This window comes from Gobius niger (genome assembly GCF_951799975.1).
Source record: "Gobius niger genome assembly, chromosome: 13".
Classification (NCBI taxonomy): Eukaryota; Metazoa; Chordata; class Actinopteri; order Gobiiformes; family Gobiidae; genus Gobius; species Gobius niger.
Genome location: NC_136864.1, coordinates 19,449,892 through 19,472,737, shown reverse-complemented (window position 1 = coordinate 19,472,737; position 22,846 = coordinate 19,449,892). Strand labels below are relative to the sequence as shown.

At 41.7% G+C, this 22,846-nt stretch overlaps 1 protein-coding gene across 1 annotated transcript in view; it reads right to left on the bottom strand.

The window, feature by feature from the left end:
* Positions 1-11,470, bottom strand: part of LOC306972135 (neurocan core protein-like) — a 28,575-nt gene extending 17,105 nt beyond the window's left edge. Inside the window, exons 1-2 of the mRNA XM_079568624.1 lie at positions 11,055-11,470; positions 984-1,060 (exon numbers count right to left, since the gene is read on the bottom strand). Of these exons, the coding sequence (XP_079424750.1) occupies positions 984-1,053 (70 nt within the window). The 5' untranslated portion in view covers positions 1,054-1,060; positions 11,055-11,470. The remainder of the gene's footprint in view (positions 1-983; positions 1,061-11,054) is intronic.
* Between the last annotated feature and the right edge of the window lie 11,376 nt (positions 11,471-22,846).

The window sequence follows — 22,846 nt, the reverse complement described above, 5'->3', positions numbered from 1 at the left end:
ACTATGCAAACATCCCAGGACACCCACAGTAAAAACTAATAATATAGATAATAAGAAGCAAAAAACATACAAAGGTGGTTTAGATGTGTTTTACATCCTTTGCTTTGTTATTTGACCTGAATTGACATGTTGTTTTCAATAAAAGAATGAATATTTTTCTGTTTTATACCTAGAAATCATCTTCCTCCGCTCAGTGCTCCAGCCCCTACTTTGGGAACCACTGATATAAAAGGAAAAAAAAAAGGTTTCCCTTGCCCCATCACTTGACAGGAAGTGGATATGACTCTTACTAACCAAATTTATCCTTTTCATTAGGCCCATCCTTCCTGTGTGCAGCAGTGCATCCAGGGACCAATCTCCAGACCTTGAGCTCTTGTTTTGCACCCAGAGGTGACCCACCCAGACACAGGGAGAACATGCAAACTCCATACTGAAAGCCCAGGACTCTTATACAAGTCAAATGACTGCGAACCCTCAGCCATCATCTTGTTAACAGGATAGAAAATCCAGCAAATGTAATTAAGGACAGGACTGCACTTTTTCCAGACGAGACATTGACACCGTACGTCTTGTGCATAAAATTACAGGTTTAAGAAGTTGATATAATGCTGGATTTTACGCTTGTATTATGCGTGCCTGTATAATTGAACAGATGGCTGGGGAAACGGAATGGGTTTGGAGAAGTTGGAGCTCGGCCCCACTGAGCATGTCGGCAAACATTTCTGTGTGTTGTTGTAACACTTAAAGCCACACTGCGGAACATTCCAGGTCGGATCAGCCAAACATTAGTGCCGTAGAAACAAAGCAGCAACATCTCCTCGGAGTTGAGCTGGCGCTGTCCCGCTCCCAGTCAAGTTATGGGTCAAGTCTGGGGTTGTTTTCACACCCGTGAGGAAATAACTGCTCACATTTTAAGTTTGTTTTTTGCTGAAATGTGATGCGTTTAGTTCAGTCTGAAGCAGAAAATGTTTTATAAAACTCACCTGTGTCAAAACAGATCAGCAGCAGAGACACAAGGACACGGTGACCTGCAGCAAACCGGCCTCGCCACATCCTGGACCTGACGCAACACAAAACAAGAGGACTGTTTAAGAGAGTGTTTCTGTTCCTTTTTGAACATGGTCTTAATCATAACAGCGTCCAAAGAAAATGGAGTGGAATCAGGGCTAATTTAATCTGCAACGGGCATGTGCTTTATGTGCTTCATGTACATTTCCCACATGCATACATTTTCTCAGGACACTGTGGGCTCTTTGTCTCGTTTAGGACAACACATTTTACACTTCATAATTAAAACAAATACCTGTCTTTTACTGTTTTCCAACTGTTAACAAATATTATGTTTTGGAACTTTCCATTCGCCCTTCTGTATATCCTCAACACTTAAACGTGTGGAGCTGCCGCACACGCTCGGCTTCACTGCGTCTCTTCAAATATCTCCACATATTTGGTCCATTAAGTGTAGTCAAATCTAATCAGATGATCTCAAATGTGCAGCAATGAGAACAGACTGCATTCCTTCAAAAAAGACAGATGCAAACCGATAACGATAAAGGAATGAGCAAACGCGACACTTTTCTTCATCAACTCACCAACTTCTCAAAAGGATCAGCCTCAATATAGTGGACTTACAGTAAATGAAGTAAGTGGGACTTGATAAGGACGTTCTGGCCGACAACTTTTCAAAATAACACGCATTTGATCTATTTGTCAATTCTGGAGCACTGTGTCTAAATGTAATGCTGTAAAATAGGTCTCCTACTACAGTGACTCTCAGCCCGGATTGCTACATTTTGGCACTTTATAAAAGGCTGGTGCCTGACAGTCAAACACATTTCTTCCATGATGAATATAACATAATTTCAATAAATTATATCCACAGCTTCAGTATACAGTGTTAGTGTATTCTAGCTTGGAGGTTGGGTTTCTTGATTTATTCATTAAAAAGTATAGGAGACTGGGTTAGAGAAGCTGCAGCAGAAAGTAGTTTTTGTTTGACAGGCAGCAAAGCGTTACATTTGTACACATAGAAAACTTTGTTGTTTATGTTGTTTCTGCAACCTGCTACAGCATATAGTCCTATAGGCTCATAATTATTAATTAAGGTTATTTGTTATGCACTTATTGAACTTAACCTGTGAAAACATACAACACACCGATCCGTTTTTGGCACGTGAACCAACTTTTCCTTATTTGTTGACCACACAGACCATTTTGTGGCTTGGACCAATTTATCTTGCTTCTCAAACTTGCTTCACCCCAAACCCCATAGCAATCCCTCTGCTCCATTAAAAAAACAAAAAAAAAACATTATCTGTGTTTTTCATTTGATTGGTGATAATGCTACGCCCTGTGATTATGCATCTATCAATACATTTTGAAGTAAATATGAGCCAGAGTTTCAGGTCCATCATGTGCGTCTTCTACAGAGGGACAAAAGAGAGCATCCTGTGCCAGCACCGCATCCTGCTGAAGAAGCTGAACTCGCTCCCTGCCCTTCATCTGCTTCAACCTGCATTCGCAAACTGTGCTCCCCTCTAGGACACTGAACTTCTCCCATTACTGTAAATTGTGCATATATTGTGTGCTTATTTGTAGATTTGGCTCTATGCTGTTGGCAATGAGCGATTAACATAACTGAACTAACTTTGACTTGACTTTTAAGTGTATAAAGGTATAGTGTACAACATTTGAGTGTGATGCAGTGAGCTGATTCTGGTGCCGGCTTTCACAATAGCACAGTGTGTGGAAATGCTTGCTCACATCAGAGATGAGCTGCTGACTTTGCCAGAGGATTTGGCTCAGGTCCTGTTGTTCTCGGCTCAATAGCAAGACGCCTGCGACAGAGTTTTATTGGCCCCGCGCTGGTATGAAGCGCAGGAAGAGAAAACTCATGCTTTGTGTTAAGATGCTCCACATTGGATGGATCTGAAAGAATTCTGACAATTTAAATCAGACAAGGAATCATTTTGTGTCCAAGGCTGAGAGATAGCTAAACGCTTTGGAAATCGGAGGATGCTGGCACAGCAGTTAAACTTTTTTTGTTGTTGTTACATAAAATTAATTATTTATCAAGAAAAACAGCCTCTTAGCATTCACCAAGGTAACTACAGCTCATGCCAACAGCATCTCTGACACTGAAAAAAAACATTACGCAACTAGCCTTTATAAATGAGAGGAATAATGGCGGCTTTCTCTCCGGAGCTTGTGGAAGCTCAGTTAGACCTCGACCTTTAAAAATAGTTTCTGATAAAAAAAAAACACAGCCAGCAATTCATTAAACCATACTGAACAAGATTTCCGGAGTGCTTTGGATGTAAGCTGATGACTTACAGAGGGTTATGGCGTGGGTGTGACCCTGGCCCGCCACACACTCGGAACAGGAGTTAGGACCTGTGATGGGCCATGACAGATTGGGGTCGAGGCGCTGGACTGTGGGCTTTGGTGCACACATTTCTAAAGGCCTGGAGAGGGTCATGACACTGAGGAGTTTGCCCAGTCTGAGGCAGAGCTGAGATCCTGGGACTGGATGGGGCCCAGCTGCCACAGAGTGCACCAGCAGAATACAGAGCTCAGCCTGTGGACATAACTGCGGACGCTCTACCACCAGACAACAGCGCGTCCTATAGACAGCACTCTTTCAAAGTTTAACCAGAGGGCCTTTACAGCACACTACAGTGGTCATCCCATAGCATCAGTCGCATATGTACGCCTCCCTCTATAAATCTCCCCACCGGTCCTGACAGGAAAGAGCCAGAAGTCCCACAAATGCTTCACTGAACATCAATGTGCGTCCATTTGACACATCTTCACTGTGCGGCTTGAATAGGACACATTCCCGGCTCATTGTAAACACCCGTGGTGCAGTGACAGCGAGGCAAAGAAAGCCAACAGACCTGAATCTCCTCATCTGCTAAGGCACCACGTCAGCTCCTCCCGCTGTGACTGAAATGGTATTTATGAGGACACTGATATGACAGCTTTAGGCCAAAACGTGGCACAAATAATAAACCTGGACGGGATACGTTTGTCTGTAAAATAAACATCATTCTACATTCTACAATCCAAAACATGCATCTCAATACAAAACACAGTACATCCAGCGGGCCACCTGTTGCAGGGTCAGTGTGATGTTAACATTTTGTATTGCACCTCACACTTTGTTCGCCTGCTCACCTCGGCAGGTATAACTAGCGTTCTTTAGTGACTAATCATTTGGAGCGGCTCATGACTCATGCAAGCGTCGTCCGGCCGTCAGATGTGAATGGGATGGAAAGGACGCTGCCTCTCACAAGAAACCCTACGCACTTTTCTCCTCTCACACTGACACCATTGATTCCACTGGGCACAGGGACAACAGGGGTTATTCAAACCAGCTACGTAACACGCTCAGGAGAGACACACGATGGGTTCGGTTTGTGCGCAGGGGACTGGGACTGGTCTTTAAGTCTGGACATTTGATAGACACGGTTAGGGGAATGCATACAAACAATCAAAGTGCAGAGAAAATTGTAAGTCTGATGAGATTGATTGTACAGAATCAAGTCAAAGGAAAGTAAAAGATAAAAAATCCAGCTTTGAATCAGACTAGTCAGGCACTTGTGCTCCAAAGTGCCCATTAAAATGATATATTTCTGACACAACATGATCGTGCCACTGCAGGTAAGAGCAGAGGTTTGTAACAGATATCTTTTGATGGAAATAGTAGCCTGGCTGCGTGCAACACCAGAGAGCGGCTACTTTGGAATCAGGCAGTATTCATTTCTGTCAGGCATCACAAAAAGATCAAATAACAAAAGGCGGCTTCAGTGCGTTTGTGTGAGTAATGTAAGAGGGCAATGTAAGAGGGTTTACTTTACATCATTGTCATTCAAATGTGCCATCATACATGATAACACAGCAGCAAAGAATAATATATGTCACAATTTCTCCAGGCAAAGCGAATGTTTGTTTATATTGAGAATAAGCCTCGATTGTGTATTTTGAGTAATATTTTGTTAGTTCATGTCAGAAAAGTATTACGAAAGAAAATCGAGAGTAAATGTAATATTTCTGTGGATTTAAAGCAGTACTAAGTAACTCATGCCCCTAGAGGCCATAAGTGCCACTGCCACAGGTGTCATAGCATGTTGCGGTTTTTTACTCATTAATTGTCCATGAGAGTAAATACTACGCTGACAGAAAAGACAAAAGGAGAGAGGGACATTGTACCTCCAGTTACACAATGGAGATAATGTTTTTCACTCAAACTTGGCTGTAAACACTGTTTAAGTGGTGCTAGCCCACAGTTAGCTTTGCCCGTTAGCCTGTTAGCTTCTTCTTCATGATTCCATTGTGAAGTTGCAATTGTGGTTTTCTGGACAGAGACACCAGGTGGAGATGAAAGACCTCTTAATCATCCCATTGATACTTGTATTCCCCCCAGAGAAACTAAAAGGATTTATGAAGGTAAACAAGTTACTTAGTACTGCGTTAATGTTTAAAAAGAGCATTGTACAAAACTCAGCTAAATCCCATTTTACTGAGTAGAGTATGTATAATTTTGCAAATAGTTCGATTAAGGACAGAATGGAGACATATGGCAGTGTAAACTGAACTCTTATGTCGTCCTCGCAGTAGGTTAAATTAGCAATACGTAGGGAAGCAAATGTTTGCTGACTGGTTGAAGTGCAAGTCGATCACTAACTTGCAGTTTGAATAGGGCTGCTCTTCGTCCATTTATACAATTTTCAGCCTGAAACACTTTGGGTGACTTTTGCACTACAAATTGCGCTACCAGTGCCTTCACAAATACTAGTATTATAGCGTTTTACCCCAGTTTTATATAATAAAAAATGTGCAATATACAATAAGCATAAATGATGCAGGTGAGGCAAATAGGTGATGCCTTGTTTAAACATTGGATATTTACATACACTTTAAAAGAACATGTAAAGACATTATCTTTAAAAAGTATGCTAGCGAAGTATCATAACTACTATTACATTCTTAGACAGGCAGACACTTGCGTTTTTGTGTGTGGTTGCCTGGATATGAATATGAAAATATAAAGAAAGTTAAGACCCTAAAGCATTATTTTGCATCGACTACAGTAAGTTTTGTGCGTTTGGAAATCATTTTGTGTGAACTCAAAGTGAGGTCAGCTTGTTAGTTCAAGTTTACATGACAATGGACAAAACACATGTTTCCAATATGTTCATGGATTACATATACGTATGTAAACTTCAAGGATGTTTACATGTCTTTTTTCTTTCCCTTTCCCTGTCAATCTTAAGTGAATGACTATGGACAGATAGTTTCTATTTCTACATGGTTATATGGAGCTTGTACATTTGGGTATAGTTGGTATAGCAGGGCTGAGCAATATTATATATATTTTTGTAAGATCAGAACGAAAGATCATACAAAAAGCCTTGGTATAACTCTTATGTACCATATGGTGTATTTATTTATTTACGACTGTAAATGATAAATCCTTTATTTTTATTTTTTGGTAACTGTAAATGATGAAATTCTTTGACATTTTGTACGGTCATAAACGATTTATATCAACATGTAAGAACAGACTCATGCATCGGTTTCCTGCATGAGTATAGCGGAAAATTAATGTGATGATTACTTGAATGTGAGATAAGGGGTAGGTTTACTATAAGTTCTTTGAACTTCTTCCTACTCCTTTTGAGCACAAAGTCTTGTTTTGTATTTTTCTTTCTGTAAAATGTTGACATACTTTTCTGCTCAAATGAATAAATAAATGAAATTAAATGAAATATTGTGTCTAATCTTTTCAATTCACGTGAAATAGTGTGCTTGCGTGTATAATGTGAATTTTATTCTTTCTTTGTTTTAATAATGTTCAGAATAAAATGAACTATGAAACTATAGCAACCATCCCCTGCACAGCCACACCAAGGACAGCTCGCACTCTCCACATTGTTGAAATTTCTTGCAGATAGCTCCATCTCTGCGCCGCTTCTTGTTTTTGTCCTTCATTAACATGTACCAATTTCCCTTGGCATAGCATTGGGCATGTCTCACAGAAGCCTTATGTTATGCACTTATCAATAAGCCTTTTCCATGTTGTCTCATAGAAACCTTGCTGTCATCCCTGGTTCTTTATATGGCCCTGCTCCTTTTTAAACCTCCATCTGTTGAAGCATACCCAGACTTAAATACCACAGCATGATGAGAGTCTTCACATTCATTTCTCCAACAATATTATTATTACACTGATGTCTTACAATGTCTTGAATCCTTTTTGTGTTCATTGTTGTGTATCACTTAAAACAATGTATTTCTTTAAGTATACAGCTGTATTGCAAGAAGTATTGATTGATAGGCCAAAGGTGATGTATAAATTACATGAGGGGGCGGCTGTGTTGTCTAAATGGTCTCTACACCCGCTGTGAAAGATCATGGGTCAAAGGTGAAAGATGTGGGATTATTCTGAGTAACAAAGCCAGTGATGGATCTCTGTTTTAACCACATTAAAGACATCTTTCATGCCTCACAGTGTTTGCGGCTGACCGCTGAATGTCGGTCTCTACCGAAATAGGTGATGATCAGAAATTTGCATCTGTAAATGAAAAGAGATTATGGAGGCAAACAAAGCTGCGCTAGAGGGGACTTTATCCAAGAATTTCTCGTGTTTAATGATGTGCTGAGTTTGCTGAATATCAACTAGGCAGCACTGTCCTTCAGTTTTTATTACTGGTGTCAAAGCAAGAATGGCAATGCAATGTTAATAACAGCATATATGAGTTAATTTCGTCACCACCTTAAAGGATCAACCGGTCAAAGACAAAGAGGGGGACCTTCCTCTTTGTGTTGTCATTGCGTGCTGCGGTGGTCTCATGTGCGCTCATAATGATTGGTCTAGTACTCCGCTTAAGTCCCTCCCAGGCTAAACAATCAACTTGATGGATAGATGCGTCCATCCAATCTGTTTTGAGTTCTGGCCGGCTGGAGATTTACTCGCCGTGGAGCAAAAGAAGGAGAGAAGGAGAGAGAGAGGGGGGGAGAGAAAGAAAGAAAGAAAGAAAGAGAAGGAGAGAGGGAGAGAGACAGGGGGAAGAGAGAGGGGGAGAGAGAGAAAGAAAGAAAGGGAAGGAGGGAGAGAGAGGAGAGGAAGAGCGAGAGGGGGAGAGAGAGAAAGAAAGAAAGAAAGAAAGTAAGAAAGAAAGAAAGAAAGAAAGAAAGAGAGAGACAGGGGGGAGAGAGAGGGTGAGAGAGAGGGGGAGAGAGAGAAAGAAAGAAAGGGAAGGAGCGAGAGAGAGGGGGGAGAGAGAGAGAGACAGAAAGAAAGAGAGGGGAGAGAGAGGGTATTTCTATCACGGCAAACTTGTGCTGCTGTTTTATCCTATTTGTTAAGTGCATGCTTCTAAACACACGCATTGGGCATCCTTTGTCACACTTTTGTACTCACAAACACTCATTCATCTTGGCCTATTGTAGATGTTTTTAAGTGGTAGGTGAAATGTATGCACACCCGGGGGAGAACATGCTTGAAAAACACCATGGAATCAAACCTAAAACATTCTTGTTGTGAGGCAAGGGCACTAACTGTTGCGCCACCTTACCACCTTTGGCATAAGTGAGTGGTCAGGTTATCAGAGCTCTGGGAGCTGTCCGGTGCTGAAAGTGTGGACGGTCAAAACCCGAGTCATTGTTTGTCCTTTTGTAAAGTTTGTGAAGTTTAGAAATGCCACGAAAGTCTAGGTTCACCCCAGAGCTTTGTGCACTTTCTCATTGTTTGAATTCAAATGAAGAAACAACAATAGAAGTGCCTCATAGCTTTGCTGCAGTCTCTTTTTCCTATACATTTATTCTAGGAAAACATTACGGATAAAAGAAAGTGCCGGTGGCTGCGTCTGAGGTGATGCTTTTCTATTCAAACCTGAGTGCTGTAGGTGAGAGCTGGCACTTATTTGCATTTATATAGCGCCATTCTGTTCACTATTAGCACCGTATTAGAGTGAATATACCCGTAATCACCTGAGTGACACATTACGCAGGGCACTTCCACAGCGCACAGGGCAGCATCAAAGACATATTGAGCATTATCATTACTGACAATACAGAAAGATACTGTACATCCAGGAAATCAAGACAAAAGCATATGTGGATCAGTCCAAGCATCTAATAAAACATTATTCAAGTAAAATGACTACTGTAGACAAGTAGTCAGCGTGATCGTCTCAAAGCACTCGGGTCCACGGGTTCTTCCAGTTTTACTCCAGTGTATTTGTGAGGGTCTATCTTTCTGAAATATGAGCAAAAGGCAAATTCTCCAGCTTGGTTCTCCTGACTCTGGATCTCATAAAGGTTTGTCTGAGGACTTTCCACAATCCTCAAAAGATGGCAGAGGCAATAAAGTATTCCTCAAACCTTAATGCAGTCTATATTTCCAATACAGTCATATAATGGGAAAACAAACCCACCACAGGATCACATGATGACCCGATTCAAGGCATGAATGGAGTGGTGAGGTTCTGTTAAGTGGATGACATCAAGCAAACAAGAAGATATGATGAGATGTTGCAGAAATCTGTTTCCCCGGACAGTTCATGAGATCTTTATTGCATGTCCACAAGGTGTCAAGGCGAAATAGGAACATCACAACATACTGAACACTATCAAACTGGGGTTGAAAGTGTATCACATCAAAGTCGTTACTACTTTTGCTCTTGTCCAACTAATCAATATTAGATATCGCCTGCAGTGCTTCATCGTCTGAAGCGTCTCACATTACTCTTGGCCCGTCTTCCCCCCCCCCGACACACAAACCCACCGCTAGGATTGCAGACAGCTCAAAGCCAGACTTGATAAACAACGCTGAGGCTGATTGAGAGCACTTTCAGCACAGCGAGCCAACTCTTCTCCTCTATTTTAGCATCCGCCATCCCTGCTGCCGTCATCTACATGCATGAAGGCACCAGTTTGTCAGACTTGTAAAAGCTTGGACACACAACCGGGCGACATGAAAAATGCATGCTGTAAACTTTCAGCTGGTCTCCTAACCCAATTTCTCACTTTTCAGCCCACAGTTCTTCATCTATAGCGCGAGGTGTTGCCTAGTTAACCCCAGCTTGCTTTATGAGGCTGACACACAGTGGGGGGTGGACCCGCTAACAAGGCCCGCGAAGGGGGGAAGAAAAAAAAAAAGGGACTTGAGAAAAGCCCAGCACTAAATAGTAACAGAAACTGGTCTCTTTTAAGAGGCAGCAGGGGGCTCTCATCTCCTCGGACAAAGTGGCTCGTTTGTCAAGGTGACCCAAAGTGTTCTCAGTGATTTGTATATGCCCATGTTTGTTTAGAGCATGTGTGACAGACGTATTCACCTGAGACAAGCCATTAATCATTTCCAACGCGTTTTTTTTTCCCTCAAAGTTTCACAGGAGATGCACAAGCCAATACATACCATTCATTTCAAGTCCTTTTTTTTTTTTTTTTTTTTTTTGTGACTCTGCACATGCTGACCATATGATTTACCCTCCAGCTTGTCTCAACATCTGTGTAAATACTGCAAGACAAAAACCCTACTGTCTATGCCGGCCTTGTGTATAGAGAATGCACTTATGGAGGGGGCACCTGGGTATATTTGAAAAGGGAAAAAAACCCATACGTGGAGATGTTCTCTCTCCTGGGCCATTTTGCAGCCGTGACCTGGATGACAGAGAATCTAAAGGGAACGCACACTGGAAACTTCTCCACATGCAGCAATGACTTATTATGGATACACGCTCAAACAAGGTTACTTCGAGAACTGATGATTTATGTATGCTCTAGGCACGGCTTGTGACTATAGACCAATATTAAAAGCTTTGACCTGTAAATAATTCACGCTTTCGTGAAACGAGGGCGATTTGTGCCTTTCAGCTGCTTCGCTTTTGTGACTGTATTGGAACCGGACCGATGATTGAAAACTGACCAATCTGCAGGGTGGAAAAAAAAAAGGCTGATCACTTGTAATCGCAGCAAGTCATTAAATCATTATCCTCCCTCGAAGTAACCAGTGTTTCACAAAGCGGCATTATACAGCCATTCAATCTTACCCTGTTTGATGCCACGAGGTCGTGAAGAAGAAGAAGCCTGTCCGCTGGAATGTGAGAGCAGGAGCCCGGTGTGCAGGTGCTGAGGCGCAGAGGAGAAAGACGCCAAAGCCACAAAACGCAGCGGAACAACGGCGTGAAACACTTTGCGGGGAGACACGAGGCGAGTGGCCGGGTTTGAACGGACTTTACGCTGCTTCCTCTCTTTCCCTCCGCTCTCCTCCTCACGCAGCAGCGCCGTTCATCCTCATCTCAGACGCCGATGCATTAATGTGGCGAATCGGAAGAGACGCACGGAGACGCAGGGCGCAAGGTGCTCGGCTCGCCCCCTTTCCTCCCTTCCTCGACAGAGGCGACACAGTCAGAGAGATGAGGGCAGAGTGAACAAAGAGGCAAGCGATGACAGGCAGACGGTTTCAGCGCCCCGTTTACAAAGGAGGGGACTGGGGCTGGAGGTGTGGGGTGGGGGTGCACCAGAGAGGGTGTCCTTTATGGGTCCATAATCCGATTCGTCCATAAACCTACATCGTTGATCCGGTGTGAATTAAATATAGACTTAATGACAGTCTGGGGCCACCCCCCACAGCAGAAAAGCCAGTGGTTCTCTATTCACACCAAACATCACCTCGTTAAATATTTCATCTTCCAGGTTCCACCGGGCCTAGATTGAGATCAAATCAAGACTAAAATTGACCTAAATGATTGAACTAATGATGTCTAAATGGAATATAAAGTTTGTTAACATGTCTAAGCCAGAAACACACCAAACTTAAATCCAATAGACTATTAAAGCATAAATGTAATCATGATACGTAAAAATTGAAAATGCCTGAAGAAGCCCAAGTACCACCAGTGGTACGGACACCGCAGTTTGAGAACCACTGGGCTATAGCATAAAGCCTCCTCCTCTACTGCACTAAAAGTAAAGCTAACTCCTCAACTCAGTCCAGTCACTTGTGTTAAGGCGGTACAACATCAAGAGGGAAATATTTCTCAAATCAAGGCTTAACAGGTCTATAGGCACAGAATGCTTGCACGCCTCCACCAAGGCACTAACCCCTTGATCCCATCCTTATATGTGTATACAGTGTTTTCAGTGGCTTTCATATTGTCTTAAAGGGACTATACGGAGTTTAAAAATGTTGCTGTCACTCAAAAAGCACAAAAAGTGCATTAGACGGTTATAATGCCCGACGCGGAGTCAAGAACACCACGACGCGCAGCGGAGTTACTCTGCATGTTACTCCGCTGTGCGTCGTGGTGTTCTTGACTCCGCGTCGTGCATTATAACCGTCTAATGCACGGCTCCTCGTTGTTTAATCCTTACATAAACATTATAATGCATTATCTAATTGTAATTATGCCATAACATTTGACTGATGGCTCATCCATCCTGCAAGCAGCACATTCAACTTCACCAACATATCTGGGCGCATTGTAATCACAAAAGTGCAATTTGTTGTTGATGATTTCCTGACCACAAATATCAAACTTACACTGATCGTCTGAAATATAGAGAAAACATATAATTTAGCTGTAATTATGCTTTCAAGGACCATGCATTTGGATGTTTGCACAAACAGGAACCAGGCTTCGATTTCCTGCTTATACTAGATCAAAAGACTTACCACTTTGAAAATTTTAATTAAAAGCTTGAATACTAATGACATAATCAATGGAAGCAGCTCCTTAGTGTAACACCTTCCAGGCAACATGTTTTCATAGTCCATCTATATTACGTACAATAATGTTGATAGATCAGTCAACATTACTCTGAATATCAATTTACAATGCTATACGCCGGAGGCCCAACCCTGGAAAAGGCATTTTGATGCACACGGCACACTTGAATTTGTCATATTCCGAATCAACATTGTAGCATTTACCATCTAATCCCGCTGTGAGTCGCTCCTCTTGGCTGCACAGCTTTGGCATGCCACCCCATCCCAGAGCTAAGACTGAAGGATGAAAATCTATGCAAATTGCAGCTGCTGGTGCACAAAAGAGAAGAGACTTAAGAACAGAAATACCAGTAGTAAAGCAGTTTATTCAGACGGCATGTTTACTATGCAGGCAGATGCATTTATACAGGCCAGTTTGAGGATGGGGCCATGGGAGTGATGAGGGAAACAGAGCACTGGGGGATTGGACTCATTTCTACAACATCTGTGATTCCTTCAGAACTGAACGCATTGAGGAGTAAAGGAGTGTTTTACTGTATACAGCCTGAGAACCACAGGGAGCGGCAGCATCGCGGCTCTAATACAAAGATAAAAACACACCCACAGATCAGACGCAACGTGAAATAAATATGAGATGCTTGTGATCTGTGGTGGTGGTAAGACATTTACTCTAGTTCCTACAATTGTCTACATTTCTGCCAACTGAGCATGTTCTTCAGAGTGTATTTCAACGAGATAGACTGTCATTTGTCAGCCCCCTTGGCCTTTACTCATCATCTCGCAAACCTTTCATTCAGGAAAATGCATCCTGGACACACATACGACACATACATGTAAACACGCCACGTCAGATCGAGTCACTGCTGCCCATTTTCACCATCAGTCTAAACTTCTCCTCCACTTCGGAAACACCCGTGTCTGGGGAAGAGATAAGAAAACCTGTCTTACTTTTTTTCTCAAGTAAAGATAGTGAATATATTGTTGATCTGATGCTAAGGTTTGAGCTGTTGGGCCGCAGACCAAAAAGCATGAGATGAGTGAGGAGTTCGGTTTCAGAGAGACTATAGGGGATAGATTTAGTTGGAGGCAGAGGGAGAGGAAAATGTATGAAAATTCGCAAATAGTGCATGACTGAGAGGCTCACCGAGCTAAACTTTATCTTTCTGCATCCAGAAGAAGGACTGCATCACATCGACTTACACACAGAAAGACATAAACATTTTCCCAGGCTCGGTGCTAATGTGAGCGATGACTTTTTCCAAATGTCAGGCGCCTCACCAAACACGCACACACTGTCAATCACCGAGCGCGCAGCCAGCTTCTTCACACAATGGAGAACGCAAAACTACACCGAGGGAGCGGGATAAGCATGACGGCAGAAAAATGACTTCTACCAAGCCATTATAAGATTCTAAAGGGGGACAAATTAGGCAGTGCTCTCAATGGGGAACGGAGAGTGCAATGGGGCCTTCAGAAGCCTCAGTTCCTCCATGCTGCATTATTTGGAACTGGCTGTGTCAAATTTGGAAGGGCTCAAATAACCTGTCCCTCAGAACACATCGGACAGTATTTACTTTTATTTTGTAGGAGGGTTGTGGTGACATATATTTCATGGAATCTCAACGTCAAGTCCAGAATCAGGCTGTAAAATTAAACTCGCTGTAAGAAATACTTACCACCGCCATTTGGACTGATTCACCAAGCTTCAATTTTCACACGAGCCATACTTTGGACACCCCTCCATTAGTGCATCATGTACACTTTGTAAAGTTATAACCCCCAGTGATGAAATATGATGACCATATCATAGCAATGAACCTGTTATCAGCCAGTTTAGGGTTAGCAAATGACTCAATGACGCCGCCCAAGAAGTGACTTCCTGTTTCGATCCAGAACACCAAAATAAAAGCACTATCTTATTTATTAGTTCAACTTTCTTTCTGAACAACTATTAAAGCAGTACTAAGTAACGTGTTCGTAACGTGTCCCTGTGGGGGTAATACAAGTGTTTATGAGATGATTGGAGGGTCTTTCATCTCCCCCTGGTGTCTCTGGCCAAAAAACCATGTTTGCAACTTGACTGCCACCGGTGCGGAGAAAGCAATACACACTAATGGAATCACGAAGAAGAAGCTAACATGCTAACGGGCAAAGCTAACTGCGGGCAAACGTCACTTTAAACAGTATTTACAGCCAAGTTTGAGTGAAAAAAAATATTTCCATTGTACAATTGGATGCACAGTAACCCTCTCTCCCTTCGCCTTTCCTGTCAGCGTAGTATTTACTCTCCAAGACAATTGAACAATTAAAAAATTGTAACTTGCTACTACACCTGCAGTTGCGCTTATGGCCTCTAGGGGGAAGAGTTACTTAGTACTGCTTTAACAGACAAAACACTTAAAATGTGTGTATTTAATTAAATTCTTGTACTGTATACCTGCTGAACTAATCTGTGAGATGAGCTGTGTGCTTTTATTTTGGCATGCTGAAAACAGGAAGTCACTATTTGGGAAGCGTTGTTATGATTTGAAGTTATACACAGAGTCAATTATGCATAGCCAACCCTCAAAGTGTATTGAGAGTTGGAGAGCCAAGACCTTCTAGTTTCTTAAAATAAGTGAAAGTCTGTGTGAGTGAAGCACAACTACATCATATTTGCCGTCCCTTTTACCGTCCATTATCATAACCAACCACAACCACTGACCCTAACCCTACGTCCCTGTGTTTGTTCAGAAGTGAAAAGTTGAAAAGGTTTTGTGACTGAAACCCCTTTTCAAAAGGCAGGACATCCCTATTTTGCTCCTATGTGTATAACCAATGACTTGTTAAAGAAACTGTATGACCACATTTTCGTAGTGCTACTTTTAAAGAGGGAGATAGATCAAACGGGCCTTTACCCTGGCCACATGAGAGGAGAGGAAATGCTATATTTCCCTGTAGACGGTAGCCCAAACTAAACTTTATAAAGTTGACTGCATGTGCTGATGAGGCAGTTATTGGGCCGCCACGCAGTGTCTGAGTTCTTCCCAGCCAGAGGGGCCCCATCTGGACTGCAGCAGGGGCAGTGGTGGAGGAGGAAGTGCAGGAGACGCAATGGGCACCGGGACTAAACCACCTCTACACTGTCTAACCACAGGGCTACTCATTTATGTATGCTTTGGCCTCCTTTTTCCATTTAGTGTGTCTAAAATTCATGGGGTCTTTTCACAGGAGTCTCCACTTACTGTAGATTGTCATTAAAGGCACAGTGTGTTCAGTGTCTTTTGGTTTGAGGCTAAAAAAGGGGCTGCTTGGAAACGCTGACATTTGTTCCATGAGGGAAGCAAAATGCTGAATAAGTGCAACGATTGTTGTCTTAGAATTCCAAGACAGATCAGAGTCCCATGGCAAAATTATAGACGTACATTTGTGATGTAGATCAGTAGCTCCCAATCTTTTTTGACTTGTGTACCCCTTAAGTCATTCATGTATAACTCAAGTAGGTTTATGCCTCGAGAGTGCTGGCTGTGATCAACTTCTTCAGATGTATTATAGTGTTGTGTTCGAAAAAAAGAAAACACTTTGAACTCTGAAAACATCAATAAAACTCATGATCAAAACGCTGTTCAGTTCCACTCTCTTTATCTAATCTGAAATAACTGCTCAAAGTTAAATCCTCCATCAGTCCCAGGGCAATTGTGACTACATCAATGGCTTTCCACCACTGAGTCTGAAGGGAATGAATAATAACCACAGTGTAGTGTGTTGAGAAGCTTGTTAAGCCTGTAAAATGCAGAACAAGATCTCTTTATTTACAGGTATCTATTCATTATTTCGTCACCACTTCAACCATCTGCTCCATTTCTATACTGCAGCAGCGGGACCATAAGCCTCCTCAGTCATTCCATGCACTTCTGTTTACCATTTTCTCTCATCTTTGAATGGCCATAGTTGATCTATTCAATGAATTGTTAGGTTGTTTGTCTGTTGAGCCTGGCCAGAGGACATTATTCTATTCTATCCCTATATCTGCATCCACTCGCTCAGTTAGCCAGGTGTTTGAAATTCAGGTCATGTGTGAAAGAGCAGCTGTGTGTGCGCTGTTGTGGATAAGTCTCGTCAATGGGACGATTTCTGATTTATCTTCAAAGGGAGACAGTAATTTGGCTGTGGTTGTGTTTTTGTGTGGGGCATCAAAGTAAATAGCAGTATCCTAAATGCAATGTAAGAAGACTTGAGAACGCTTCAAATGAGTCCTCCAGCGCAGTGTCGCAAGTTTGGTCTTATTATCTAATGTGGTTGGCAAAGAAAACCCTGTTGTTCTAGCAACATGCACATTTGATATACAACATGCCAACATTACAAAGAGGCACTGAAATAACAAGCAGACAAGTGAGAGTGAGGTGCTGATGACATGAAATGGATTAGGTGACATGTTTCTTTTGCTGCTGGTAAAACGTGCCCCGATTGCTTATGATAAAAGCCTTTGTTACAGTCTGTGTCCTCGTGCTGTTTTATAATTGATCTAGATCAGTGGTTCACATATGGTGGTCCAAAAGTAGGTCATGGGTAAGTTGAGGAAACAGCCTCTATAATCATAGTTTTTAAACGTTATTATGAGAACGTATTATGAACAGGCAGTGAAATATAACTTTGCAGGCCACAGAAAAATAATTTTGATCCCAATTTTGCACTTATGAACCACAGTGTGGAACACCTTTAGGTACTGTCACATCGTGTCCCATGCTATCCAGATCGACTATATTTATAATGTAGCCGACAACAGCAGTTGCTTAATACTGCTGATTTGATCTAAGACAAACAAATGTATTGTCCAAACCGTCTGCAGTGAAGCCAGTCAACACATGACCACTGTAAGATCCTTTATTCTGGAGGATTGAGGGCGTGCACAAACATGTAATCATTTTGAATACAAATACACTTGAATGGGAATATTGTACTAAAGTGCCAATAAAGAATGTCACAAGTGCTCAGAATTTTGGCCATAGACTAATGTGCATTGTATCAATGTTCCGGACTGAGTGTCAAAACATATCAATCAATTTGCAGAGTGGACCCTCATTTGACTTCTGTTGCCATGCTGTTGCTATGACATCATCTGCATGAGACCAGGCAATAGCTACAGCGGGAACCAAATATGTTTGCATACTTCATAGAAACATGAAACCAGATTTATTTTTCATTTTTTTAAGGTCAATTAGAATTTATAAAATTATTTATATTTGTCAAATTCCAGAAGAATGAGATAGAATTTTCTTCTATTTTTTTTTACAAAAAGGTTTACATACATTTCATTAATATTTTGTAGCATTGCCTTTAAACTGTATATTTTGGGTCAAACTTTATGGATATCCTTCCACAAGCTTCTCACAATAGTTGGTAGGAGTTTTGGTCCATTCCTCCAAACAGAACTAGACACATTTGTAGCCACCTTGCATGCACATGCCTTTTCAGCTCTGCCCATACATTTCAACTGGACTGAAATCAGGACTGTGATGCCCACTTCAAAACATTGACTTTGTTATCCTTGAGCCACGTTGTAACCAGTTTTGCAGTTTGCTGAATTGTCCATTTGGAGGACCCATCTGCACCCAGGCTTTAACTTCCTGGTTGATGTCTTGAGTTGTTGCTCCAGTATTTCCACATAATGTTCCTTCTTCATGATGTCATCTATTGTGTGCGGTGCACCAGTCCCTCCCGCAGCAAAACAACCCCACAGCATGATGCTGCCACCCCCGTATTTCACAGTTGGGATGGTGTTCTCAGACTTTTTTCTCCAAACGTGACGATGGTCATTATGGTCAAATGTATTATTTTTGTCAGACCACAGGATATATCTCCAAAAAATAAAGTGTTATCCTTTTTTCATTTGCAAACTCCAATCTGTCTTTTTCATGCTTCTTTTGGAGTAAGGGCTTCATCCTGGCAGAGTTCCCTCTCAGCCCATAATGACAAACTCTTCACCAGGTCTTTTGCATTTGTTTGATGTTCACATTTCAGACCACAGCAGTTCATCTCTGGGAAACAGAACCCGCCTTCTGCTTGATCTGTATGATGGCTTGACATTTCCATCATTGTTTTAACCAATGGATGTGGCATCTACAAGTGTCTTGAAATTTCACCCAAGGATGAACCAGACTTGTGCTTCCAAGGTCACGACATCGTCATATGGGCTTTCCCAAAAAGAGTAATCTTAGTGTATGCTATGTAAACTTTTGGTTTTGTAAAAAAGTAATTCACAATTCTATCTCTCATTCTTCTGACATTTGAAGTAGAAATGATTTTTTAAAATTCTGATTGACCTAAAAAATAAAATAAATAAATCTATTTTCATGTAAGACAGTGAGAAAAAATGCAGGTGTCTTTTTATGAAGTGTATGTAAACATATGGTTCTCGCTGTATGAGCCTATTTACACATGTCTGTTTTTGCAACTTGGATAAAATAAAATATATAGATATGTTTCCCCCAGCACTGCCAGGACATTCTCTTCTGCACTCAAAGTCACCATCACCTTGTCCTTGGACGTGATGCTCGGAGGCAGAGACAGAGCGCATTATTGTTTTCCGTTTGTTTGACCTCCACACGCTGACGCACCGGAGTGAGCCTCTGCTTCCTAAACTGCTGGATAAAGGTCTGGCTCTAATTGAAACCCGGCCAGTGCTGAGATTGTGCTGAACTGTCACCCTTATTCCAGGTCGTGCCTTTTCACCCTCTGGGTCCTCCCTCTGCGGCGCAGGACTTTTAATGGTTTCAGTGCTTCAGTGCAACAGCTGAGACTCAACAACAAAGTCCACGGTGGGCTACTTACTTGGGTTTGAAACGATTTTTATTTCTTTTTGCTTGGTCGGGTATGTAATCAATAACCTCTTGAGTGATACAGAAGGCGTGGGAGGCTAAATAGAATATAGGCAACCCAGTCCAGTCGACCAATTACTGTGAGCTGCAAGAGAAAGCTTTAAAGCGTCGTTGCATGACTTTAACGCCATCTAGCGGGTGAATGCGGTGTCACAAACAGCACAGAATTTTAACACGAGTGACAGTAAAGACGTCAAATATGGAGGCAAGTGAAGTTAGGCAGCCAAAAATAATAATATTATTAATAATGTTAACATTTATGATAATGATGATAATAATAATAATAATAATAATAATAATAATAATAATAATAATAATAATAATAATAATAATAATAATAATAAATAATAATAATTTAAAAAATAAAGAAGAAGAAGAAGAAGAAGAAGAAGGAGAAGAAGAAGAAGAAGAAGAAGAAGAAGAAGAAGAAGAAGAAGAAGAAGAAGAAGAAGAAGAAGAAGAAGAAGAAGAAGAAGAAGGATGACCCATTTAACTACATCATATTTGTATCAAACTGATAAAAATACTTATGCACATGTCTTAGTCTACAATATACTAAAGGAGGACAACACATATTTCTAAGCTACTGACAGGAAGTGACATAGCAGACGGTAACATGCCACAGCAGTTTGACTCACTCATTTCTCATTGACTGCAGGTTGCACGGCAACAGCTTAAAATTATTTACCTTCTTTTATGTCACTTCCTGTCGGTGTTCAATAAGGAAATGTAACTATAAACATCACAAAAATGGCCAAACTAAAGAAATCTGGGTACAATCTTTAGCAAAATCTTAAATATAATCGTATTAACTATGTTTTAGCAAACATTGTGTCTAATCTGTCATATGCACTTTAAAGGCGTACCGGATTTAAGATAGGCTATCTAATCTTTATCTATATAGTCCACAGACTGTTGCAGAAAAACATGTCTACCCTTGTGTTTAAGAGATGTCTTCCAGCAGGGGTCGCCTTGTTCCCTGCACACGGAGCTGCGGTCTCTCTCTCATTCATCAATCTCCATCCTTTGCTCCCAGTGACAAAAGAGACGTCACGTGAGAACAGTGGGAGAACACGACACCGCATAATAAGGCATAAACAACTAGGCCTTTATTTATTCTTATCCTTTCCCTTTTTTGTGATAGGAATGTTCCCTAAAACGTGTTAAAACGATCACACAGTCGAGCTTATTTCAAGTCTTTCCGAATCTGCATCCGCAGCCAAATATTTCATCTGAAATCAAGTGTCCCCAACAGAGTGACTGCTCCGTGGTTCCCACCCGAATCAAAAAGGCCTCCTCGTGGGGGGGTCATGTCTGGTCACCTCTCCTGAGAATAAGGGGGCCTGTGTCTGCCCCTAACCCAACGGTCCTCCTCTGTCCCCATGGCAACCACTGAGGAGGCTGCGGGCCCAGACTGGGGCGTCCGAGCCGAGCAGATGCCCATAATTAACATGGCGGTGCGGAAGTGTCACCCCGCAGTCTGCCTCACACAGGCCTCTCAGACCTGTCAGCGGCCCATCGGCGGCTGAGAAATGATGGCCCCGAGGTGGGATCCCGTGAAGTTCCTCTGTGTTGCGGGGTGCGACCCATGTGAGATTTTGTTATGACTATGATTAAAGAAAAAAAAAGTGTAATGCTTTCAATCTTGTTTGAAATGAATGAATCAATCAATGGGAATGACTGACCAGAGCAAAAGCTTAAGCCACTGTTTTCTGTGTGTGTTTTTTGACAAACACATAAATACATTTTGAAAAAGACCTTAGTCTAAAAACTAAATATTGAGTGAGAAATATTTGACAAAGAAAGCATTAGTGTTATGTTTTGTATCTGATATTTCTTTTCAGGGGGTGGGGGGGCCTGGCCCTACACAAACCGTCTGTGACACCGACTGAATGTCTGGTTTACACGGCTGACTGAGGCTGAGATTACACTTAATCATTCATTACATTCAGCCTTATCAAATATCAAGTCTAGACAGGAACTGTGGTGCTCGACTTTACGATTTCAAATTTCCCCAAGTCATTGCATATGTATCATCTAATTTGTGTAGACGTAAAGGTGCATAAAGCAACTTTTTATGTGAAAAAAAAGTAGTGGTAGACCTTGTAGTGACTCAGGGCTGCATGAGTGGTCAGCATGACGTCTTTACTTTCGATCACGGTGGCCTTTACAGCGCTCCAGGATCAATTGTTTGGAAGGTTTTTTGGTGAGGATGTGAAGGGGTCCGTCAGCAGTGAAAACCTTTAAAAACAACTGATCCTGGAGCGCTGTAGAGACCACTGTGATCGAGAGTGAGTGAGCAGCATCACCACTCATGACAGCCGCTGGATCATGATCAAATATGGACAAATATCAACAACTTAGCAACTTTTTCTCATAAAAAGTTGCGAAATGCACCTTTAAAGGGTGCATAAGACTTTTTTTTTTCTTAATTGTCCCATTAAGCATTAGAGTTTCTAATAACAATAATGTTGACATACAAAAATCTTAGGCTGTATGTAAAAGTTGTTTCTATTTGCATTTATTGTTTTGGTTCTCAGGACAATTCTCCAATTGAAAATCACAGTGAGACCTATACACTTATGTTGCCAAGTCCTGAGACCATCTTCAAATGAACATAAAAAGACTCTTTTCATGTTCTTGCACAATCTGTCCCCAGTTGTGCAGCTTCTTGCTCAGTGAATTCAGGTGGTGCTTTCAAACAAGGAATGGTATGTTCACATGATGAAACCAGTGCTTCTGTCTTCATGTGCATAAGGCAGTGGTTCTCAAACTGTGGTACGTGCACAGTCATTTTTAATCAGAGATTATTTCATTTATGATTTAAAAATGCATTCAATTGAGGTATTTTTTTCACCCAGTTCAGACATAATTTATTCCAATTAGGGTCTATATTAGAGCCTATTTAGACCCGGTTTAGTCCTGATTTAATTTGAATCTATAGGTCTGGTGATACTTGAAATGTCAACATTTTTATGAAGTTGTACTTGGTGTGAAAAGTTTGAGAACTACTGGTCTAAGTTCAGTTGTAGCTGTCGTGCCCTTTTCTAAAGCACTGAGAACATATCAAACATGCCTTTGACACATTTAGCCTCCCCACGGACAAGTCAAGGGATCAATATTGGACAGAGTATAGACGCGTGTGGGGCACTCGGCCTCCAGAGGTCACCTGATGCACTGACCGAGAGTCCATGAATGTGTCAGCAGCAGCCTGTGGTCATCGGCACGCTCCCCTTCACCCCTGACCTCTGACCTG